This window comes from Triturus cristatus, chromosome 6 (assembly GCF_964204655.1).
Source record: "Triturus cristatus chromosome 6, aTriCri1.1, whole genome shotgun sequence".
NCBI classification, from domain to species: Eukaryota; Metazoa; Chordata; class Amphibia; order Caudata; family Salamandridae; genus Triturus; species Triturus cristatus.
Genome location: NC_140589.1, coordinates 1148624445 through 1148650191, shown reverse-complemented (window position 1 = coordinate 1148650191; position 25747 = coordinate 1148624445). Strand labels below are relative to the sequence as shown.

Genomic DNA, 25747 nt, shown 5'->3' with positions numbered 1-25747 from the left:
AGCTTTGGCCTTGCAGGACGCTTATTTTCACATGGGTGTCCTGCCGGCTCATCGGCGTTACCTACGGTTCACGGTAGGCCACGAGCACGTTGAGTTTACCGTGCTCCTCCTCGGCCTTACCAGCACCCCTCGGGTGTTCACGAAAGTGATGGCGGTGGTCGTAGCTCATCTGCGCAGATCGGGGGTTCCAGTATTCCCCTATCTCGACGACTGGCTGTTGAAGGTGGGCTTGCCCGAGGCTGTCGTCTCCCACCTCCAGACTACGACTTACCTCTTGCATTCGCTGGGGTTCACTATCAATGTGCCGAAGTCACACCGGATTCCCTTTCAGAAGCTCCTTTTCATCGGAGCGGTTCTGGACACAGCGCAGTTTCGGGCATCCTCCTGAGCAGCGACTCCGGGATATTCGTGCTATGATTCCGATCTTTCTGCCTCCATCCCGGGTTTCGGTCAGAACGACCCTGAGGCTACTGGGCCTCATCCTGCTGGTGGACTATGCCAGAGGTGGCATATGAGGGCTCTGCAGTGGGACCTGAAGTTCCAGTGGGCACAGCATCAGGGGAATCTTTCCGATTTCATCCAGATCTCGGAGGGCACTGCATGTTAGTTACAGTGGTGGCTAACAAACCAGGATTGGGTCAACGGCAGATTCCTCTCCCTTCCCCAACAGGAGTTCACAGTGGAGACAGATGCATCACTGCTGGGGTGGGGCGGCCACATGGGAGAGGTGGAGATCAGAGGCCCTCTGGTCTCTGGCGTAGTCCGGACTCCATATCGACTTTCTGGAGCTTAGGGTGATTCATCTTACACTTAAGGCATTCCTTCCCTCTGTCAGGGGAAGAGTTGTTAAGTTGTTCACGGACAACACCACCACCATGTGGAACTGCAACAAACAGGGCAGGGTGGGGTCGTGGACCCTATGTCAAGAGACTCTTCGCCTTTGGACATGGCTGGAACATCAGGGAATATCTCTGGTGATTCAGCACCTGGCAGGTTCTCTGAACGCCAGAGCGGACGAGCGCAGCCTCAAGTGCATGATGGATCATGAATGGCGTCTTCACTTGGAGGTGGTGCAAGGTCTCTTTCAGCAGTGGGGAGAGCCTTGGTTAGATCTATTCGCAACCGAAGAGAACGCGCAATGTCAGCAGTTCTGTGCAATGGAATTTCCAAGACGGCACTTGCTAGGTGACGCTTTTCGTTCCAAGTGTAGTTGCGGTCTTCTATATGTCTTTTTGCCTGTACCACGTCTTTCCAGAGTGCTGAAGAAGATCAAGCGCGACCGGGCCCAAGTCATTCTTGTGGCGCCGGATTGGGCACAAAGAGTCTGGTATCCCGAGGTATTTCACATGGCCATCGATCTTCCGATGAGACTGCCTCTTCGGGAGGATCTTTTGTCACAAGCAGCAGGGCGCGGTCCTCCAGCCGAATATGTCCAGCCTCCACCTCCTTTCTTGGAGATTGAGGGGCGACAGTTGACAGCTTTCTACCTTCCTCCCGAAGTCTGTAATCTTATTTTGCCAGCCAGGCAGGCCTCCTCCTCCTCCTCCACCACCACCAGCCTTCTCTTTTGAAGTTACCTATTGTAAATCGCTTCTTTAAGGGCATTACTCACTTGTTTCCTCCAACTCCTTTTGTGATGCCCCAGTGGGACTTGAACCTCTTTCTCACTTCTCTTATGTGCGCTCCTTTTGAGCCGCTACATAACTGTCCTCTCAGACTCTTGACCCTTAAAACTGCATTTCTGGTTGCCATCACCTCTGCTCGCAGGGTGAGGGAGCTACAAGCCCTTTCTTCTAAGTCTCCTTTCCTGGCTGTTCATCCGGACAAAGTTGTCCTCTGCACTAGGCCTTCTTTCCTTCCCAAAGTGGTTACCTCTTTCCATATAGGACAGACCATCACTTTGCCCACCTTCTTTCCGCCTCCGCATCCTTCTAAAGAGTAAGAGAGGCTCCACCGTCTGGCTCTAAAACGTGCGCTTTCGTTCTATCTTGATTGCACAAAACAATTCCCGGTGGATGACCAGCTCTTTGTTGGTTATGTGGGCGCCAAGAATGGTCAGGCCGTGCAAAAACGAACCTTCTCCCGATGGGCCATTCTTTGCATCAAAATCTGCTATTCCTTAGCGAAAAAGGAACCTCCAGTGGGGTTGAATGCCCATTCCACCAGGGCGACGGCAGCCACTACTGCTTTGGGACGTGGAGTCCCCCTTCTTGACATCTGCCAGGCAGCTACGTGGGCTTCACTGCATACGTTTACCAAACACTAATGCCTGGACAGCCAAGTCCGGAGAGACGGCTTCTTCGGCCGTTCAGTTCTTCAGGACTTTCTGGTGTGAACTTGGTTCGCAGACCCACCACCGGGGTTGGGATTGCTGGGGTATCTATTCTAAGGTGAGGAATCCATAACTAATTGTCTCTTTCAGATGAACAAGTTACTTACCTTCTGTAATGATGTATCTATAAGAGCCATAAATTAGTTATGGATTCCTCACCCCCCCACCCTTGCTCCCCGTTCTGCTAACTGACTTCTAGTGTAAGGGATTCCCTTTTTAGGGCCCTAGTTTTTGTGCACCAGTGGTCTGTTTCTTGCATGGCTCTGCGCTTCTGGCGTGGAATGTCGTGTAAAGAACTGACAAGCATGCGTGGGCGGCGTCTAAGTAGATACTGCAACGTCATTCCGGCGACCACAACGTAACGACAAACGCGGAGTCGACCGACGCCACCTATCGACGTTCAGGGGTTCTGCTGAGGAAAACATTCTCCAGATCTAGTCTGACGCATGGGGTAATTCTAAGGTGAGGAATCCATAGCTAATCTATGTCTCTTACAGATAGATCGTTACCGAAGGTAAGTAACTTGTCCTTCTGGTGGAGACTCTTTCCAGTTGCAGATTCCTCACCCACCCACTGATCCTCCCCGTTCTGTGTCTGGACTGTATCCCTTAAAAGAATCCCCAACCTAGGAATCTTCACGCTGGTCACCCCAGGTTGCTTTTGGGGCTCTGTCTGGTGGTGTGGACAGCCTCAAAGCGAATTACGTCAGTGGAAAGTAACTGACTTCAGTGTGCAGGAGTGGTGCCTATATTAGCTCCGCTTGTCATTTCTGGAGCAGATCAACATCAGTGCAGAGCCACAGATCGCCACCCACCGGCATACCATGGTACTGACAAAATGTTTCCAGATTAAGGGCCTGATTTAGATTTCAGCAGACGGGTTACTCCGTCACAACGGTGACGGATATCCTTGCCCCCGAAATCGAACTGCCATTAGTTCCTATGGGATTTATATTTTGGCGGACGGGATATCCGTCACTGTTGTGACGGAGTAAACAGTCCTCTGAAATCTAAATCAGGCCCTAGGTCTGACACCTAGCAAATATTCAAAAGGTGTGGGATGTTCTGCTAGATAGTCTCTACTAGAAAGAGCATTAGCAAAGGGAACTAACTTGTTATTTTGGAAGGGGTTCCTTCTTTCTGCTTATTCACTGATTGTGAGTAGCATCTCTTTGGATTATTCCTTTCTGAGAATGGATGAAAATTACAAACATACACAATTGTAAAATTTGATTTAATTGTATTATCAAAGATACGCTTTGTAGTAGTACTTCTGGGGAGAGAATATGGCCTTAAGGCTAGGGCGGTCGAACAAAGAGCTGGGAAACTGGGTTCGAGCTCCGACAGGGATGCTCAACATTCTGTGATTCTGGGCAAATCACTTAACCCCTTCGATGCTGCGCAGATTCCGCCGCTGTGCTGACGGAATCTTGCGCGGGCGTGGTCATGACGGAATGGTTCCGTCATGAGCACAGCTCAACCGTGGGTCATGACGGAACCATTCCGTCATGAGCACCGAAGGGGTTAATCTCCCAGTGCCTAACAAAAAAAAAAAAAAATGAATGTTGGTTTGTAACGTAACTGATGCTCATGTAAAGTGCTCTGATACCTTCGGGTCTAGTTTGCGCTATATAAAACTCAAAAACAAAAAAAAAAACTTCTGAGGGAGAAACTGAAATTGATTTAACTGTTTGATTGAATGTAGGAGCAAAATGCAGTTGAATTTCATTTTTCCATTCCACAGTCTGTCAGGGTAGCACTTTTTATGATTGAAACATGAGTAACTCGTACAATTCAAAGTAATGTAATTAGTGCAAATCATGCATGACTATATTTGCATTGTTATTGTATTTACATTGTTACCCAAGTATTATGTGGTCAATTAAATTTGAAAGCAGATCAGTATGGCTCCTAATGTGGTTTATTAAAAGTTCTTCCTTGAAATGTGATTTCCGAGCTTTAACTTGTTTAAAGTTCCTTCAATTTGTTAGTTTTATTTTCATCATCTATTATTTTAATTTGTGCATTTCAGGTGTTTTTGTTTTTCATGATTTTCTTTTTCATGATCATATTTCTTGTTGATGTTCTAGGAAGTTTGCGGTATCAGCTAAAATTCCTGAAACTAAATGGTGTCAAAAGTGCTGTGTTGGTAAGTTTAGCTAAGTATACTGTTTAAGTATTTGTTTGACCACATGAAGCACTGGGTGAGATATGCTTTTATTTTTTCCTTTATATTTTTTGTTATTACAAACTGACTTTTATTTTTAATTTCCCTTCCATAAACCTCATATTGGTAAAGTTAAAATAATTTAGAATTCTGTTATCAGTGTGCAAAATGAGGCCCTGTAATATATTAGTGTGTTTTAAAAGGATGTAACCTTCACAGTGCAAACGTTACTGTTAACTTGATGGTCCCTTATCTGAAAGAAATTATTTTGATAGGGTTCTGTGCTGATTTTAACTGAATGTTTCCTAATTTTATTTTAAGAATATATTTTATTTGTTGAGAGGATTTAAATATAGCAATCTGAAGGAAACACGTTAGTTATAGATTACGTTCCTTAGCATTAGCCCCAGGCGTCGGACTGGTTCCGGAAATTTTTCCGTCAGCAGTACCGCTGTGTGTCGGAAGGTGGCGTCGGTCGGCTCCGCATTGGTCGTTGCCATCTTGTCGCCGGGTTGACGTTGCAGTAGCTACATAAACACCGCCCTCGCGAGCTGACGTCAGTTCTTTCTTTTTCCGCGCCAGCCAGCGCAGATCCGGAGAGAGCAGTACCTCCATTCACTTTCTGACTGACTTTTTTCTCGACTTCTGTCTTTTGAGTCTGTCGACTCCAGGTGCACGAGGGATGCCTGGCTTCAAGGCATACGGTTCCTGTAACCGACAGATGTCGGTAACGGATCCGCACCACGTGTGCCTCTTTTCCCTGGAGCATGACCCCAAGTCGTGCTCCGACTGCCGGTCGATGGCACGATGGCTTTGCGAGAGCGGTCCCGAAAGTTGCTGGAGCACCGGCAGTCAGATCCGCGCCCTTCGAGGTCCCAGTCGCGAGAGAGGTCGAGGGACCGGTCGCGGAGCCACCACCGTTCGTCCAAGTCATCGAAGTCTTCGCACTCGGGGTTGGGTACGTCGAAGCATTAGAAGAAGTCAAAGAAGCATAGTCGCTCTTCGACTTCTCCTCGTCGGTCGGCTGACCCAACGAGGGATGCGGGTGGTGCCCCTTCTGTGGCTCCACATGCAGAGCCCGAAGAGTCGATTCCGTATATCCCTCCCTTCCCGGGACCCAAAGCAACTCCCACCCAGCTTTGTAGGTTCTACGAGGTGATGCATAGCCATCTTTGGGCGGCCCGAACCCGCCGGTTGGGGGGGGCCTAAGCCTTCTCCGCCGACTGCTCCGGCGCCTCAGGCCCCCCTTGGATCCAGGCCTGGATCCGGATCGGCGCTAGTTGACCTGATTACACCTCCACCGGCGCAGCTTCCTCCGGCACCATTACCGCATTTGACGCCGGTCGGGCCCCCGGCCAGCGTCGACCCCGGCCTCCATCCTGATGTGGACCCGGACCTACGTCGCCCGACACTGGATCCGGCACAGAGTGGGGTTTTTGTGCCCCTGTTCACACCTGGGGTCCCTTTACGGCCAGATTGGCACCTATAGGATAAGGAGGAGGACTGGGAGGGGTCAGGTGACCCTCTGACTGATCAGCTAGAATCTGAGCAGAACTGGAGAGACTAACTGGGGGATGCCAGTGGTCTGGACACCTCCCCTGACCTTGGCATGTCTTCTCCTCCTACCGTGGCTACGGAGGAGAGAGCGTCGTACGGAGTGGTGTTGTGTAGGGCGGCCGAGGCTCTAAACCTCGAGCTTCCTACAGTGGTAGTCAGGACTAACCTCCTGACAGAGGTGCTTTAACCAGCTGTAAGCTCTTCGGAGCCCCTGCTGCCATTTAATGAGGCCCTCACCGATTTCCTTTTGGGCACGTGTGTGAGAAAGTGGCTCTGTACATGCTGTTCCCAAATAGGTACAGTGTGTGCAGAGTCCCCAGTCCCCAGAGGTTTGGCAGAGGCTAAAGTTAGATATAACCTTACTCTCTAAAGTGGTAGCTTGGTCGAGCAGTAAGGCAGTATCAGAGGACAGTGTAAAGCATTTGTTGTACACTCTGTCAGCAAATGGTCTCACACACTCAAGAACTGAACTCTAGGCCAATGGTTTATATACAAAATATGTGTTTTATTTTAGAACCAACAATAGGTATTAAAATATACTTTCTCAGAATGAGAGGCTTTAGGTAAATACTTTTGCAATATGCAATTGATTTTTGTAAATACTGGTTACTGGTTGTTGCAATAGGCAACACAATTTCAAACACAATAATGCATTGAGCTCAATGGAAATTTTAAGTTATTTACAATAGATTACATTCAGGATTACTTTTGTAACTCCAGGACTGGATCTAGATTCAGTCCTGGGACAGTTCTTAGAAACAAGTGATAAAAGTCGACTTAGTTACTGCTGTGATTTTTAGGCAATATTTAGCTATTTTAAAAGTTGACACTTAGAAGAAATTTCATAGAAAAACAGTCAATGATTCCCAAAGGAAGAAAATTAAAGTTGCAGGTAAAGTAGGTTCTCGTTACTTTTGTAATCCAGTACTGGGCTCCTAGACTCAGTACTGGGATCTCTAGCTAAAACAGGTAAGTAATTAGGTTTTCACAGTTAGCACGATTTTTAAAGAATATTTAAAGGTTGCAAAAATAGAAATAGAGATAAAAATTAATAATGGTAATGAAGGAAAATGAACTTATCTGCTTGGAGCCGCATTTAAAAGAGGCAGATTGTTGATGGCTCATGCCTTTCATGTGTTGCTATTGTTCTATTCTGGAACCTTTTAATATTGTGATGTAAGCGGCTACTTGGACTGCATTAAAGGAATAATGCATAAGTCAGCCTCCGTGTCTTTAATGAAATCCAGATTCTCTAGTCATGGTAATATGAGAATCGCAATTTCACAGAAAAACAGTCAATGGTTTCCTATAGAAGAAAATTGGGTTACTGGTAAGTACGGTTGCGAATATTTTTCAGGGTCAGTGCTGGGCACCAAGATCCAGCACTGGGATCTCTCCTAAAAGCAGGTGAGTATTTTCGTTTTCGTTACTCGGCTGATTTTTGGTGAATATTTTAAGTTTTAGAAACTCCACACTTAGAAGAAATTTCAGAAGAAACCAGTCAATGTTACCCTGTGGAGAAAATTGAGTTATCGGCTGTTGGGCAAGTACTCGACTGTCAAAGTTAAGGTTCTGGGCACAGACTCCGGGTCTCCCAGAGTCAGGTAGGTACAGTTGTTACATGCTCAGCGGCGCAGGGGCAGCCGGGTGCAGAGTGAGTTAGGCCCAATGTTATCCTATGGGAGGCAGGGGGGCCTTGGTTGGTGGCTGCTGATTAGCAGGCCACGCGGCCGTGGGAGCTGTGCTCCTGGTCACTTGCTCAGGGCAAATGGGGAAGTAGATAGGTGTAGAGGTTACACTGACGGGGCCACTCGGGCGGCTGGGTGCAGGGTGCTTTTGAGCCTTCGGGGGCTCAATTGATTTCAATGGGAAAGCTCCTGGTTGGAAAAAGGCTGCAAGCTCGGGGACGAAGATTCTTCAGGTGCCACCACCACTTCGAGAGGTAAGTTGGGTAGTTGGAGGATAGGTATGTACCCAGGAGTTGGGCACAGGGGGGCGCAGGGCGCCAGGTGCAGGGGTGCCTTTTGGTGTCGGGAAATCTTACCCTCTGTTGATCGTGGTTGGAGGGGGTACCTGGTTCTGAAGCTGCAGGCGTTGTCCGGAGCGTTGAAGGTAGTCCTTGGGTGCCGGACTCGGGGTCACAGTCGCCGGGGGGTCGTCCTCGTGGTCTTGGTTCACTCCGGCACAGGCCAGGCTTGGCGGGTGCAGAGTGTTCAGGGTTTGCGGTTCCGGGCTGTTGCCAGGAATTAGAAGCGGATTTTGAGCAGAGCCTCTGCTCATGGGAGTCCCAGGTGCTTAGAGCCAACAGGTAGCCAGGTCCTCCGGGGTTTGTGAGGTTGCTGGCCACAAGAGGTGCCGGGATGTAGCAGGAGCAGGTTCGAGGGTCGACAGGCCGGTAGGGCTGGGGCCAAAGCAGTTGGTGTCTTCCTCTTCTTAGCAGCTGCACGGCAGGTCTTCTTTGTTCTTGCTCGTCTTTGTATTTTGGAATCTGGGAAAGGAAGGTTCAAGGTGCCCCTAAATACTAGATTTAGGGGCGTTACAGATAGGTAAAGGGCAGGGACCAATGGGTCCCTGTCCTGGGATGGGTACACCCCCTATTCTGACACTCTCCTGTGGGAGGGGGGCAGTAGCCTAGTCCTGATTGGGTAGGGCCTCCCATCGTCAAGATGGCAAGCGCCCGGAGATGTGCTTCACCTCGCCTCCCCCACCTGAGGGGTGGAGTTGGCAGGCTGGCACATCACCTATCCTTATTTGGGGTTTCCGGCCAGGCTTCCTGCCAGAGTGGGGAAGCTCACAGAGGCGGCATGCCTTTGAAGCTTCCCCCTGTCCATCCTGGGGGAGGAGACCTAGCACCTCGCCCAGGATGTGCATTGTTGCAGGCCCAGGAGAGCAGGGGCTCTCCTACCCAGGGGTCCAGCAACATCTCTGCTGTGTGGCAGCCTCTCAGACCAGACGTGGATTATAGGTTAGGTTTCAGGGGGCCTCTCTAAGATGCCCTCTGTGGTGCTTGGTACATTAAATCTCACACTGGCATCAGTGCGGGTTTAATGTGCTGAGAAGTTTGATACCAAACTTCTCAGTCTTCAGTGTTGCCATTATGTTGCTGTGGAGTTCGTGTTTGACGAGCTCTCAGCACCATGTACTCTTAAATGGCAGCCCGGCACTTACAGGGCCCATGAATGGACCTGGGTACTGTAGGGGCACAGGGATCATGCTCCTGTGCCCACACCACTGGCATAGGGCACCCAGCTAGAGGGGTGGCTGATGTATGCCAGGGCAGTGTAGGTGGTGGGCATAGCACACAGGGATGTGTACCATGTCGACTCTTTGTTTTGTCTTGTACCCAGACACTCAGCCTGCAAGGGCAGTGTGTGTGTGTTAGGGTACAGGGCCTCTAAGGGTGGCACAATGAGTGCTGCAGCCCTTAGAGGCCTTCCCTGGTCACAAGGCCCTGGGTACCTAGGGTACCATTTACCAGGGGCTGACATGTGGCCAGGGCTTGCCAATTTGGATTTGAGGTTTTTGTAGGGAAGGAACATAGGCCCTGGGCACCTGATTCAAAATACATTCAGCAATTCAGCAAAAAGTGGGGGCATACCATGCAAGAAAGATGGGACTTTCTCACAACGTGGTCCAGGCCCAACATGTGGGCTCCCGTGGACAGGATGATCGCCCAATGCCACCACCCGGCTCTGGGCGACCTCACTTTCCTATCCCAACACCCAACCCCAGAGAGCTTGGTGGCCCAAGCCTCCACTTCCAAGAGCGCATTCCCTACCGCTCCACCAGAAAGGGAATCCAAGAAGCTGGACCATCTTGGGAAGAATATTTTCTCTTCCGCCAGCTTAGGACTGAGGTCGGTAAACACCGCATGTCTCTTGAGCCCTTATTCCCACTCTGTGTGGGATACGGTTGCGCAAGTGTTGCCTCACGGTCTGGAGTAGGCCGGACAGTGCTCTTCCAGGCTGTCGCCGCCGGGGTGGATGCGGCAAAGTTTACCATCCGTTGTGGGCTGGACACTGCCAACTCTGGGCAGGACCATTTTAACGTCAGTAGCGCTTCGTCGCTACGCCTGGATGAGATCGACTGGCTTTTCGGGGGATGTCTAGAACACCTTGATGGACATGCCCTTTGATGGCCGTTGCCTTTTTTGGCGACAAAGCAGACAACGCTCTAGAGCGTTTCAAGGAGTCATGGGCTATGGCGAAGTCCTTGGGCCTCTCCACCTGCCCTGCGCAGTCTGCTTTTCGCCCCTTTCCTGTCTATGGAAGGGGTGTCCCGCTACATCCAACCCAGAGCCACAGGCCGCAGCAAGTTACCCAACTTTCGCGCACCTGGGGACGTGGGAACAACCGTTGTGGTTCCGGAGGCTAGTGGGCGGGCCAGTCCACCAACCCCCCCTCTGCAGCAGCCTCCAAACCTTCCTAGTCCGACATTTCAGGCCCATCAAATGCCAGTGGACGGCAGGATTCGCCATCACCTCCCCCACTGGCGCACCATCACGTCGGACAGGTGGGTTTTGCAGATAGTTCGAAGGGGCTACTCGCTCCCCTTCGAGGCTACCCCTCCAGCCATGCCACCGCAATACCACGGCATGTCGAAGGCTCACCTGGCCCTTTTCAAGCAGAAAGTTACGGCTCTTTTGGCCAAGGGAGCCATCCAGCACGTTCCTGTCCCAGAAGTATGTCATGGTTATTACTTCCACTACTTTCTGGTCCCCAAGAAGGGCAAGGGCCTGCTTCCTATCTTGGATCTCAGGAACGTCAACCGCTACCTCCGGAAGGAGAAGTTGAAGATGTTGACGCTTGTTCAGGTCTCGTCTGCCCTCGACCCGAAAGACTGGATGGTAGCGTTGGACTTGCAGGACGCTTATATTCACATCCCCGTCCTGCCAGCCCGTTTGAATTTGAATACGGATTTATAAACCGCGTAGTTACCCTGGGGCGTCCTAGCGCTGTCAGTCGACCTATTGTTCCGGAGGGGGGGAAGAGGAGGTGAAGAATTATGGGAAGAGCCATGTTTTTAGTTGCCTACGGAAGGCAAGTAGGTTGTGTTCTCTTCGGATGGAAAGTGGAAGGGAGTTCCACAGTTTTGGAGCATTGTAGGAGAACAATCGCCACCCAGAGCGGGCCTTTTTTATTCTGGGGACGCTGGCCAGGGAGAGGGAGTCTGATCTGAGTTGTCTGTTAGACTGATGGGGTTTGACGAGGGATCTCAGGATCGGCGGGCCTCTGCCTTGCATTATTTTGTGTGAAATGCAAAGGGTCTTAAAGGTGATCCTTTTCTTAATTGGGAGCCAGTGTAGGCTTTTGAGGGCTGGTTTGGCGGAGCATCTGGATGTGGTCCCGGTTAGGAGTCTGGCAGCCGCGTTTTGGGCGTATTGCAGTCTGTTAATGACCGATGCAGGGGCCCCTAGATAAAGGGCGTTTCCGTAATCTAGTCTGGAGTTCACCAGCCCCTGCATGAGCAATTTCCAGGACTGGAAGGGGATCAAGTGGAGGATCTTCCGTGCTGTTTGAATGAGACCGAAGCAGATGCCTGTGGTTTTTCTGGCCTGGGCTTTAAAGTTGAGCTCTTGGTCCAACCAGATACCAAGGCTCTTGACTTCTGATTTGGGGGTGGGAGGTGATCCCATGCAGAGTGGCCAAGAGAGGGAAGGAGGGAGTTTGCGTGGGTTTCCCAGGAGGAGGATCTCGGATTACTCTCCATTTAATTTCAGGCGTGATTCGCACATCCAATGGAAGATGTTCTCAAGACAAGCTGCCAGGTTGTCCAGGCTTTTACTCGACTGGTTTAAGGACACCACCAGTTGGGTGTCATCGGCATACATGACTGTTTTTATGCCGAATGGGGCTATAATGTCCTCTAGGGGGGACTGTAGACGTTAAAAAGTGTGGGGCTCAGGGAGGAGCCCTGGGGGACCCCACACTGGAGAGGAAGAGCTCTGGACATAACTGTGCCATCGGACACCTGAAAGGTTCTGCCTTCAAGGAAGGATTTGATCCAGGACAGGGCGGTGCCTGAAACTCCTACCAAGCTGAGCCGGTGGATGAGGATGGCATGATCCACCGTGTCGAAGGCGGCACTCCGATCGAGGAGGATCACTGCCACTGATCCTCCTGCGTCTATGATGGTTCTTGCCTCCTCGACCACGGCTAGTAGTGCGGTGTCTGTTCCTTGTCCAGGTCTAAACCCTGTCTGGGATTGGCACGGGAGATTGTTGGTTTCCAAGAAGAGGGATAGTTGGTGGTTGACATTTCGTTCGGCCACTTTGCTGATGGCCGGGAGGAGAGAAATGGGTCTAAAGTTGGATAGGTCTGTTGGATCGAGGTGGGGCTTTTTAAGAAGTGCCCTGACTGTAGCTTTCTTCCAGTTGGCTGGAACAATGCCTAGTGCTAGGGAAGCGTTAATCAGGTGGGTGAGTGGGAAAGGGCGACAGTGGCGGCGACCAGTTTTAATTTGCTCATAGGAGCTGGATCTGATGGAGCCCCGCTCTTCACGGATTGTAAAGTGGTCAGGAAAAGTTCTGTGGTGACCTGGGAGAATGTTTGACGGCGTGGAGCCTCTGCAAAAGGGGGGGGGGGGTAGCGGGGAGTTGGGGGGTAATGGGAGATGGGAGGGATTTGAGGATATTATCAATTTTCGTTGCAAAGAACTCAGCTAGCTGGTTGCATCTGGTGCCCGATTGGTCTGGTGTGGGCAAAGGGTCTGGGGTTTTAGTGAGAAGGCGAACGATGCAATAGGTTTCTTTGGCAGAGTTAGCTGCAGCTAATATTTTTTTCTCGAAGAAGGTTGCCTGGGTGTTTTTTATACAGGTTTTGTAGTGCTTCATGGCGGACCTGTATTAGTTTTTGCTTTCAGTCGCCCAGTCCTTTCTCCAAAGGCGCTCGAGCTTTTTGAACTTTTTCCTGAGTTGGCGTAGATCTTGGGTGAACCACGGAGATTTGGGGGTTTTCTTCTTACTGGGGAGGGGTTTGACGGGAAGGATAGCATCAAGGGATTGATCGATCCAGCCGCGTAGTTGAACGTCTGCTCTGGAGGGGTCTGGGTCCAGCACTGGTGAGGTAGAGGCAAGTGCTTGGGCCCAAGAGGCCGTATCCAGTTTTTGCCACGGGCGGGAATGGTCTGACCAGGGGACAGGTATGGGGGTATTCACGACTAGTCTCGTGAGGTTAGTGAATATAGGGTCCAACAGGTGGCCCTTAGAATGGGTAGGCTGGTTGCTTTTCAAGTGGAGATTAAGGGAGGCTAGGTCTTCTTTAAGGTCGACGGCTGTTTTGTTTGTTAGGTCGTCGAAATGGAGATTTAGGTCTCCTAAGACCGTAAAGTTAGGGGTCAGGCAAGCAAGAGAGGAGATGGATTCCACAAGGGAGTTGCAGAAAAGTCGTTGATGCCCTGGGGTACGGTAGACTAATATCCCCGAGAGGGTTGTGGATGGTGGCAAGTGGATAGAGAACTGGGCATTTTCACAGTCCTGAATTGGGCTGTCCTTAAAATAGCAAGCCAGGTGATCACGGTAGATGATTGCTATCCCACCTCCAGTCCCGGAGGGTCTGTCCTGGTGTTTGATAAGGTAGCCCGGGGGGAGTGTTTGGATTATGTCTGGGTCAGAGTTGGGGTTGATCCAAGTTCCGGTGAGAAAGAGGATCTCGATCTCCGAATCCTGCAGGAGCATGTTGATTTCTGCTTGGTGTTTCGGGAGGGATCTGCAATTGAGTAGACCCATATTGAGCCAGCGTGGTTTCAGGGGGAGTCGTCGAGTGAGCCTATATGGACAGTTTGCGCAGCAGGAATGTCCATCCTTTAGGGAGATAATGCTGCGACAGGGAGCGGAGGGAGAGCCCCTGAGTTTGAGGAGGGTTTCCTGGGTATATCTCAGGGGAGAAGGTGTGGCCGAAGCAGGGGTCCTGGGCTCAGGGCTCGGTCTGGCGCGGACGGGCGCAGACGGGCTTGCCTTAGGCGCTCCCGCTGCGCTCGTCCGCTGCGCTTCCGGCAGATGCACATGGTTTATGCGGAAGGAAGAGGGTGGAGGGGAGGGGGCGTGGCCTGAAAAAGGGGCCTGGCCTCTGTCCTCGCCGGTAATGGCGTCGGGAGGAGTGTTCATTGCAGGCTTTGCGGCAGCGCTAGAGTCCGCTGCGCGGGCCGATCAGGGGCGAGCAAGTGCACGGAAATGCTTTGCAAGCGTGGTGAGTTAAAAACACAAAGTTAAGTGACAATAGATTTTGTTTTTAAAAATAGCGCAAATTCGCACTCCCGGCTTCCGCCTCAGGAGATAGGTTGCTTGTGGTTATGGCGCTTGTAATCAGCGTCTTTTGTACCAGTGACAGTGGGCGTGGCCTGAAAAAGGGGCGTGGCCGCTGTCCTCGCCGGTAATGGCGTCAGGAAGAGTGTTCAGGTCAGGCTTCGCGGCAGCGCTAGAGTCCACTGCGCGGGCCGATCAGGGGCGAGCAAGTGCACGGAAATGCTTTGCAAGCGTGGTGAGTTTAAAAACAGAAAGTTAAGTACCAGAGCAGACAAACCCAGCTGTCGATGTCTAGTGGATCACGAATGGCATCACCATCAGAAGGTGATGCAAGTTCTCTTCCAAGGATGGGTAGAGCCTTGGTTGGATCCGTTCACCTCCGTTGAGAATGCACATTGTCATCAGTTTTGCACGCTGGAGTTCCCAAGGTGTCTCTTGCTTGTAGATGCTTTTTGTCTCGAGTGGAGCTCAGGACTCTTATATGCCTCTCAGCCACGACCACTCCTGTCCAAAGTTCTCAAGAAGATCAGGAATGATCGGGCTCAAAATACTTTTGTGGATCCGGATTGGGCACAGAGTCTGGTAATGCTAGCTGTTAAGCATGATCATGGGTACTCCATTCAGGCTGCCTCTTCAGGAGGATCTTCTGTCGCAGCAACAGGGCAGGGTTCTGAACAGTACCTGAAAATGCTTCGCCTTCATGAGTGGAAATTGAGCAGCGACAGTTTACAGCTTTCGACATTCCGCCCAAAATCTGTAATGTTATCTTGACAGCCAGGCTCCTCTCCACCAAAACAGTATATGCCTGCCGTTGGAACAAGTTTTGGGCATGGTGTACAGATAATCTGATAGAGACTACTAGCCGCAGATTCCTTCACGTAGAATTATCCCCAGGCGTGAGACTGGATCTGGAAACTTTTTTGCCACAGCATCCCTGCGCGCCGGGAGCGGGTCGACATCACACGACTCCGCCCAGGCATCGTCCGCATACGTGAAGCCAGTTTTTTCCTTTTTTGCGTGCAACGCGGATACGATCCTTGCTACGGGCCTGTTTAGGGCCCTTTTTTCTTCCATTTCCTTTTGGTAAGGAACAGTGTGCGAATGCCTTCGGGCTTCAAAACTTGCACATTTTGTGGGTGTCTTATGACGGCGACGGACCCTCACCTCATTTGTATGTGGTGTTTGGGGGAGGAGCACGGCACCACAGATTGTGCGGCGTGCCAACAATTGAAGCCGAAGTCGTGGCGGGAGCGCCGGATGAAACTTCTCTCGGTGCGTTTCTCCAGGTCGACGTCCTCCCTCGGTCCTTCGGCGGACGGCTTCAGATACGGCCATGGTCGTCGTCTTCGCCCTTCTCCGATGTCACGTGAGCGTCGCTTCCCGGTGGGTAAGTGTCGCAGTTTGTCTCCGGGGGCTGGTTTCCGGCCTACCGGGGGCGTGGACTCTCCGCGGGTGATGCGGCCAGCGTGTCGTCCTATCCACCGTTTCCCGGTGTTGGTGCGTCGAGAGTCAAAATGGAGGCATACGCGGCGGCTTTGCGGGCCTCGCTGGTGTCTCCTCCTTCCCTTCCTGGGGCGTCGGCGGATCCCTCGCCCTGCGCAGGGCCCTCCGCGGCGCCGCCGGTGGCTCCGTCCCCGGCGCCGACTGGTTCGGATCCAGGCTTGGAGGATGTGGTGCTGTTGGGGTGCAGCTCCTCTGGGGCACCTCCTCTGGGGCACCTCCTTCAGGCCAAGGCGTCTCTGCCTCGCCGCAAACTCCCGTGGTTGTCCCTGTGGTGTCGCGGGAGGTCGCCAGGGCTCGGGTCGCTTCCCCGAGCCCCTCTCGGTCCTTTGACAAGGTGGTCCTGTCTAAGGCCGAGGTGACGCCGCTATGGTGCCGGCAGCAGCTGGACCGTGCAGAGCCACAGGGGTCGGTGGACCCTCCTCGTCCCGCTCTGGGTCAAAGCCGAGGGAGGACCCCTTGTCCCTCTCTGGGCCCCTCTCGTCCCTCCCCACAGGCGGCTGCCTCTTTGGAGGGCGAGTCGGAGGTTGAATCGTCCCTGGCGCCGCCACCTGGGTTGCCGAGCGATCTTGGCCTCATTCTGGGCCGCGGCTGGCGAAGGGTTTCATGCCACTCCCCAGGCCCATCTCGTTCCCCCACGCAGGGGGCTGCCTCGGCGGGGGTCGGGTCGGCATCATTCCGGTGCCGCCCCCGAGCCAGTACGGCTCCAGCTCTACTCTGATCTCCTCTCCGGTGCGGGGTTACTTGGGGGTACCTTGTCCGGTGACGCCGGATGGTGCCGACGTTCTGCCTCAAGCAGCAGACTCTATGGCTCTGCGCAGGAGTCGTACCGCGGATTCTTCTTCGGACGCTCCTTCTCCGGAGGCAGGCTGTTCATTGGTGTCATCCTCCCTGGAGACTGGTCGCCGTGTGGTGTCTTTCTCACCGGCATCGAAGGACGGCTCCCCGCCCTTCCTGAGGCAGAGGTGTTCGTCGGAAGAGCAGCAGGTCCCTCATTCTTCGGCTCCTTCTGACTTCCAGGTCTTGCCCTTGCCTGTCCTGCTTGGCCTCGGGGACGGCCGCCTTAGTTTGCAGCCGTCGCCCACGGAGGAGCTGCTTTCTCCACGCGGGGCCCTACGAAGGCGGGTGCGGCCTTCGCTCATGCGGTGTCCACGGCTGTGGGCATCCTGCATATGGGTGACCTGGTGGCTGACCTTCTGGCTAATCATCTATTGGAGGTCCTCCACCAGGGCTCTGGTGGGAGGGAAGTCTTACTTCCCTTTGAAAGTTCGCTCCTTTCTTCCTTGACGGGGGCTTGGAGGCATCCTACCTCAGGGGACCCGGTGCCTCAGCATCTTCTGCACCGGCACCTCCCGGCGCCGCGTGACCCAGCGTGTCTTTCCCTTAACGCCTCTGCCGCCAGCCCCCTTTTGCAGATTGCTTTTCCCTCCCTGCCGCCACTGTTTACTCCGTCCCGAGAGGCCCGCTGGATGGACTCTTGGGGGCGCAACATGTTTGCCTTCGGGCCCTTAACACGTTGTGTTTTTTTTTTTTTTTGCAGAGTTTTTTATAGCGCGAACTTGACCCAAATTCAATCAGGTATCAGAGCGCATCACATAGTAAACCGGATCCGGAACCTTTTTTGCCACAGCATCCCTGCGCGCCGGCGGCGGGGCGACATCACGCGACTCCGCCCAGGCATCGTCCTCGTACGTGATGTCAGCGAGGTCACATAAGACCCGCCCCGGCGAGCCCACGTCAGTTTTCTTTGGAGAACTTTTCCGCACCGCAACGCGGAACTACCAGATAAAAAAGTGTGGAAGCATGGGAACAGTGTGCGAAGAGCAGACAAATTGGAAAGAAACGGTGACTAACAACACCTCTAGAGTAGTGCCAACACCGCAGAACCCAAGGGCAGGGAAAGATGAAAGAAGAACAAGCAGAAACCTGCGCAGTCACCCTGCCAGCACATAGACAACCTCCCGTCCCTGTCCCCCGGAGGCAAAGTACATGCGTAAAAGTCATGGCACACGTAGGAAGCCCACCCCCCCATCCTGAGCAAGAAATGGGACCAGTCCCAAGACAGACAGGGACACCAAACCTCCAAGTCACCCTAACCTAGAGGGCATCCACCCACAAGGGACAAGGGCAAGACCAGGCCAGATAACCCTTAATCAGAGGATAGCAATGGAAGGGAGGGGAGGGAGGACCGGGATAGAAAGCAATCCCCCCCCCCCCCCCCTCCAAACCTGGAGTAGCCAGAGCAGCAGGGCACCGGAGCACCAGAACCCCATCCTCCAAAGGACCAAAGGAGGAATGAACCGCCCCCAGACGGAGCCACCCGTCAAGAACAAGGAAGGCACTCACAGGGGACACAGCCCCCCACCGGGAGGCGAGTACCGAAGACCAACCCAAGGGTCCTCCCAGAATAGGGGAGGAATCTGCGGCTAGAATTGTCTCTACCAGATACATTTTTACGAAAGGTAAGTAACTCGTACATCTGATAGACTATGTGAAGTTGGCCTGGCATATGCTGGTCACTAGTTATAGTGCTCACCTTGCACCAGTCCAATTCGACTCTTATGGTAGATAGGTTTAAGACAACCTTTTAAAGAAAGCTATCCTAGTGGTAGCTGTGGAGAGCAGCCTTCAGGCTAAGTCTCAGGAATGTAAAACATCTTGTTTTACCTTTATAATCTCTTGAATTACCAAATGAAAGGACACCACACAGGTATATATATCAAATATATATGTATTTATTTCTAGACACACTCTACTAATCTCTTTATGAGATTAGAAGTCAGGAACACATTCAAATATCAACGTTCCACAATAAGTTAAGCACAAATATGGCTGTTGCCCTAGGGGCGTACCAGACCATATACTAAAAAAGAGGGTTAGGAAAGTCGACTTGCAAAATGACAAGGCCTAGGGCCTGTAGAATCGCTGGGGCGTCACCACTGCAGTGAAAGCAGGTAAGTAATCGACCCACGGGAGACGCCTGCAGTGTGTGAACCCAGCCACGGGTTCCCTATTGATTATAATGGAGCAAGTCGCGGTTTGATTTTTAAAGTTTTAGGTTACTTCGAGGCAGTTTACAAGCAAGCCACTTACAAGGTAAGTAATTCGAGGGCCAAAACACACTAGGGCACCGGAGTGCACGAGTTATCTCACCCAGGGAAGCAGTGTGCATAGGTGTCTTTTGGTGTCGGGTCGGGTCGCGTCGCTGTTTTCTATGGAGACCAAAGAAGACTTGCTGCTTGCGTCGGCTGAAGAAGTGTCCGGTGGAATCCAAGCCTGGATTTGAGATGCAGATGACCTGAAAATTGAAGTGACAGTGTTCACAGTCACTTGCCAGTGACCGGGGGCCAGGAAGCTGGTTGCCCACGGGGGTCGGGTGATTTCAGGTGATCAAGGGTGTTTTGACTCTTCGCTCACGAGGTCCAGGAAGGATCGACGATGACCAGCAGCTGGATTCGGAGTGTCCCACGAGGACTGCAGCTTACTGAGGTGTTGGCAACCAGATTGGAGCCAACAAGCCTTGGCAACAGCAAGTCTCGTGGAAATCGAAGAAGGTCAGCGTTGCAGACCAGCAAGGTCTGAGGGACTCACCCAGCGAGGGTGAGTGAGGGCAGGCCTGGAGCAACCAGGGGAGCCCTTTGAGTCGATAAAGTCTTCGGGGGACCCACAAGCCAACGGGCAAGGGATCGCGAAGACGCCTCTTGAGGAAATGCTTCACAGGAGCCCACGGTCACTCGGGACAGGGTAGGCCTCTGATTTTCGCTGCAGAACCTGCTGGAGGCTTGGGCCACAAATGGTCCACAGCACAAGTTCGTAGAACTTCGTGAAGGGGTTGCACTCGACAATAGTGCATGGTTCCCAGGTATTGCAGATCCTCGTCACTCGTGTGGTCCACTCGCCTCAGCTCTGCTGGGGACTCACAATGGCCGTCGAGAAGTCAGGAAATCCACTTCCGGGGCCGCAGGGACTTCGAACTCCGGCGGGAGCGGGAAAGTTTGCCACCGTTGATTAGGGTTTTTGGTGCCTGCCAAGCAGGGAAGTCACTCCTTGACTCCAAGGGAGATTCTTCTGTCTTCCAAAGGTAGTGGAACGTCGAAGGGCCAGGATTCTTCTTTGTAGAGCATCGTCCAGGGTTATCTACTTTGCAATGGCGAGGTTTGCTATCTTATACTGAAGATAGGGGAGGGACTAGCTCTATGACCACTCCTCGAGGAGAGTCAGGGTAGGGGGTGGTTACACCCACTTCCCTTTGTCCAGTTTCGCGCCAGAGCAGGGACAGGTAGCCCCTGAACCGGTTTGAGCTGGCATATGCACAGAGGAGCCTACTGCTCCCCCAGTGCAGGACTTCAAAGCACTCTAGAAGTGCCCCCACCCAGCTCCAATACACTAAATCCTGTCTGGAAGGTGGTGACACCTCCCTGTGACAGGATGCCTTTTGTTGGGCTTCCTCCACTGCGAGTTTGTCAGCAGCAGGAGGGCTGCCCAGTGTCTGTGCTGGTGGCATCCTTTTTGTGATGCCAGGGCTCTTTCAGATTTCTACCGTGTTACCACAGTAGACACATGTCGTCCCCTCTAGAAGGGTGGGGTTCATGCTCCCACATCATGGACTGATGTGGGGGTAGGATTCCAAGTTGTTTGACACCAAACACGACATGTTTTGATGCAGTCATTCCAAAGTTAGCATTTTAATGCACTTAAGAGTATATGGTTTAACCACATCCACAAACAGCCATAGAGAATAGACTCTGCCAGCGGTAGAGGGGCCCTGCTCATGCAGAGGCACCCCCTCACATTGTAAACCAAGCACTCTGCCCTCAGGATTGATAGGACCTGCCATGGGGTGGCTGATAGGTTTAAATGTGTGTGTATGGTGAGATATAGAAACCTATATCTCTGTGAGGAGTGCTAACACTACCTCACCCAGGCTGCAGTAGCAGGCCTGTGGTGTCAGATTTAGTCTGCTTCCCAGGGGTGGCATAATACATGCTTCAGCCCCTGGTAGGCCTGTGAAGTACCTATGCTCTTGGTACCTAAGGTACCATATACTAGGGGCTCATAAGGTACCACAGTATCCAATTACTAGTGCATCTAATATGCTCACCAGTCATTTAAGGGAGTAAGCAGATAGGCTGGGGTCCTGCATAGCAGGATCCCAGCCAGACTAGTCAAAAACCATTCAAACACCAGGAAAAAAGTGGGGGCAACCATGCAGTCAGATTCCACCTTCCTACAGACTACTAGCCGCAGATTCCTTACTGACCCACCTATTCTCCCCACTGTGCAAACTGATTTCCGTGTGAAGGGCTGTTACCCGTTCAAGGGCTGTAGCTTCACGCACTAGTAGTCAGTGTTCTTCATTTTTCCTCGCTTTAAGCGTGGAAAGTTGTGAGAAGAAACTGACGTCAGTTTGCTGGGGTGGCACCTGTATACGCACCGCTGATGATGCCGACGAAACCACGTGGAGCCGAATGATGCCACCTGCCGGCATGCAGGGGAACTGCTCACAAAATATTTCAGCAGCCAGTCTGACACCTGGGGATTATTCTAATGTAAAGAATCTGCGGCTAGATAAAGTCTCAACAGCATAAGGCATTTGTAATGAAAGGCTCCTTTTTGCATGGTCACCCCCAAGGTTTTTCGACTCAGAGTGCATTGTGGCCTGCTATCCAAACTTCCTTGACAGTACCCTGACCCTAAAAGTGGATGTCATATTGGCTATACTTAATTGGAAATGGCTAACCCACCTGCAAGTCCCTAGTAAATGGTACCCTTGTATCCAGGGCATGTAAGTTAGACGGGTACCCCAGGGCTTTCAGCACTGATTGAGCCAACCTGTGGGTCCTCCAAGTAAAACAAGTCCCCCAGTCTGCCACTGCAGACTGGTAGAGCAGTTGTGCACCACCAGCCCAACTTTGCCATTGAAAGCAATGGAAAACCCACCCCTTCCCCTGTACATGTGTGTAAATCACCCTTCTGGCAGGACTACTGAGCCCTAAAGGCAGGTTGCTACATATGACACAGGCAGGATCTGTGCTTTACATGTCCTTACAGTAAAACATGCAAAAAGACCACTTACTGTGGAAAGACTTGGTCACCCAATTGGCGAATACAGGGTTACAGCCTGAACTCCCTCAGCTGTGCTAACTCTGGAATGCTGCAAACAAAGTGGGCACCCTATAGTATCAAACTATTTGTTACATTAAGCCTGACTTGTATCTCAAGTCGAAATTATTGTAACTTGTTGCTTTAGCAAAGCTGCCACTTTGTTGCCGTTAAACCTCCTGTGCCTTTCTGGGCATATATGGAGCCGCTCCATGAGACAACTTTCTGCCCTCCTGGAGAGACATGGCAACGACTCTCAGAAAGGAAAACAATGAGGGATCGCAGGGCAGGGAGATGTCACCACCTTCCTGCAGGAAACCACTTACTTGTGTGTTACCCCAAAAGGCAAGCTCCAGAGGTGAAGCTACCTTTGAAAAGCAGATGTGGGACACCAGGTGGGAGAGCTGCCCCATTGTTGAGGTAGACAGCTTAGCATGGGGAGCAGAAATGGGAAACCAGTTGCCAAACCATTTTCCCCAGGTGTTCTTAGCCCTGAGATAGCCACACCCTGGAGGTGGGGGCGGGGTAATAGATGGGGTGGTAGTGGGGTCTGTACACCCGGAGGGGGGTCTCATCACCTTGGGAGTGGGCAGAATGGAGCATCATGGGATAGCCAGATGCCTATCTCCACAGGGAGTGGTTACCAGGTGGGAGGGTACCTGGTAGCCCACTAGCTAGCTACCGCATCCTGCCCTGAAGGCACTTTCAGAGAATAAAGGGGGCACCCCTTGAAGCCAACCTCAGACCTTGACTGACTTGCAATATGGACTCAAGAAGGATCCCCTGCTGCACTGAGGGACCAGCTAAGAGAGGCTGCACTGACAAAGACTACACCTGCTGGTAAACAGCCTTTACAACACGGCAATTACCACCCAGTGCCTTATTCACACAGCTTTTACCACACGTGTTTTTGGGGTCTTTTAGCATGCATACCATTACCACGCATGGTGAGTCTATTTAAGATAAATATATATGTGTGTGTGTCTATATAGTTTTATATATATATATAGATATAGATGTATAGATATTATCTTCTGGCGGTCGCCAGTAGATAGTTATAGTTAGGACCGTGTTTCCATAGGAAATCTGAAAACTCTATTTTGAATAACTTTGGCGCCGGTTGACGAATCTTCGCGAAAATTTCAAAACGAATGGGGTGCTCCGCTCAGCTCCTACCCTGAAAGTCTCGGGGTGATTCGTCAAGCGGGGGCCGAGAAAATAGGTGGGTCCCAAAACGCGTTTTCCCCATGCATTTTTCCATAGGACCTTTAGTCGAAGGTACAGCCCGAACGGCTGAACAGAATTACTTGAAATTTGGCAGAGAAGTAGTCCTCAGGTCAGGGAAGTGCCTTTTGCAGGTCTGGTGTCAATCTGTTCAGTAGTTCCCGAGAAAATAGCATTTAAAAGCATATACATATCTATAAGCGCGCACCGTAAGCGTACGGTGCGAGCACCCTAACGTGCGCGAGCGTAATTCTGATTGGTGGTTACTGTGAGAAGTTGGCCTGATGTATGATGTCACTAGTTCTAGTGTACACCCTATATCAGTCCAAACAACCCTTATGGTGATTGGTTGTAAAGTCAACGTTCTAGACCAGCTATCCTAGTGGTAGCATGGACAAGAGCAGTCTTAGGCTAAACTCTGAACGGCATGTGAAGCCACGACAACACTGTGCACACGTTACAATCTGTGTGGTATGCGTAATAGCATTCAATTTCAAGCAGATTCGTATAGTTTGAAGCAGATTCAATTAAGCAATAGAAAACAATGATGGACCACGATGTTCTGATTTCTGTTTTATCCTTCTGTTTATGACGAGTTTGGATTTACAGCCAGCCAACACGTGTTTCGTCACGGGGCAAAGTCGCCCCTGACTTCTTCAGGGCTTCTCTATGTAAATCCGTCACATCAGACCTTAAACGGACGGAACCACACGCGGGGAAATACTTTCTGTTACTCATTGATGTACTCGTCATGAGATTCGAATCAGTCTGACTCCGACCGACCTATTAGGTCAGCTTACAATTCCTTCAACACTGCTTTTCACCGTTCACTTCAGAATCGATCGACTTTTAGGACCCGCTGGGTCGGAAGTATAACCAGGTTTAAGGTCTGATGTGACGGATTTACATAGAGAAGCCCTGAAGAAGTCAGGGGCGACTTTGCCCCGTGACGAAACACGTGTTGGCTGGCTGTAAATCCAAACTCGTCATAAACAGAAGGATAAAACAGAAATCAGAACATCGTGGTCCATCATTGTTTTCTATTGCTTAATTGAATCTGCTTCAAACTATCCGAATCTGCTTGAAATCTAATGCTATTACGCATACCACACAGATTGTAACGTGTGCACAGTGTTGTCTTGTCTGTACAGTGAGCCGTGGCCCACTACTAGAGGGTTTAGGGGTTTTATCCCTCTCCTGTAGCACCGTTTTAGATACACACATAGCTAATACAATATTTTTAACGTATTATAAAGAGACCGCCCTGATATAACCTGGCAGAATAAATAAACCCCCCTCCCCCTTTTTTTGAATTTGGCATGTGAAGCCAGCTGTGATACCATATATAATCCCTTGAATACCAAATGAAAGGACACCACAACAGATATATATATAAAATAAAGTGTATTTATTCTAGTCCAACCCTCAGCACTCTTTGAGATTCGAGGTAAGTACACACAGTCTTATTCAAGCATACATTAAGTCACACAGGTAAGTAATACAGTTAGGCCCTAGGGGCCACGCAAACCATATACTAAAGAAGTGGTATAAGGACCACTGTCACGGAAATAGAATAGGCCTAGGCCTAGGGAATCGCTGGGGCTACACTACACTACCAACAGTTAGGAAGTGGGAGGCCCACGGGATTCAGGTGCAGAGTGGAAACACTCACGCGTAATGCGTATAATCGATAGAAATAGTACAGTTCTGAAATAAGCAGTTTTAGGACACTTCTGGTATAGCTAGAAAGTCGAGACTCGGAAACTAGACCCTAGGATAGTCACTACCCTTGTGAGCACCGAAGTACCCAAGTTACCTAGCCCACGGGCTGCGGGTGCATAGGTGTGAACTTGCGTCGGGTTTCGTTGTGGACTTCTATGGATGCCTGAAGGAAAGTTGCTGACAGGCAGTCAGTGCAGAGTGTCCGGTGGATCCCAAGGCCGGGATCAAGAAGGAAGGGTACCTGCAAGCAGAAGGGACAGAGTCAAGGTCACTAGCCAGTGACCACGTGGAACCAGGAAGGAACCAGGCGATGTCGTGAAGGTTACAGGTGAAGAGGTGAAGCTTGTCGCAGCAGCCACGGGTACCAGGAGACGTCGAGGACGACCAGGACCAGGGGGCGTCGTGGACGACCAGGACCAGGGGGCGAGCTGTCCCACGAAGGCTCTTGCTGTCGGCGGCGTCGAAGTCGAACTAGGACTCACCAAGCCTTGGCAAGCGGAACCCACGAAGAATGGAGGACTTGCTTCTAGTGCAGACCAGGAAGGTCTGGGGTGCTTCTCTTTTGCAGACGAGCGGGAGCCAGTCTGGAGAAGCCAAACCAGCAGTGAAGATTTAAAGGTGTGTCGTCGCAAAGGCCGCTAGCCAACGGGCAAGCAACCGGACAGACGCGGCAAGCAGGAAAATGCAGAAGGGCCCCACGCAGGACTCGTGGAGTGTGGGGGGGGGGGCTGATCTTCGGTGCAGATGGTGCTTGGGGTTGGGGCTTCTCAATCCCCGGTGCACAACTTCGAGGGTACCTCAGAAGCTGCGCTGGAAGATACTCGCCACTTTTCCCAGGTAGCCGGTCCCACGTCTCTCGTCGCCTCCACGGATCTCAGCTCGGCTGTGGATGTGGATCAGGG

At 51.6% G+C, this 25747-nt stretch overlaps 1 protein-coding gene across 8 annotated transcripts in view; it reads left to right on the top strand.

Annotated features, from left to right (window-relative positions):
* MAP4K3 (mitogen-activated protein kinase kinase kinase kinase 3) overlaps positions 1 to 25747 on the top strand; it is a 1115786-nt gene that overhangs the window by 757341 nt on the left and 332698 nt on the right. For all 8 annotated transcript variants that reach the window (XM_085612074.1, XM_085612073.1, XM_085612071.1 and 5 more), the window contains one exon: positions 4422 to 4480. In XM_085612074.1, coding sequence (XP_085468200.1) covers positions 4422 to 4480 — 59 coding nt within the window. The remainder of the gene's footprint in view (positions 1 to 4421; positions 4481 to 25747) is intronic.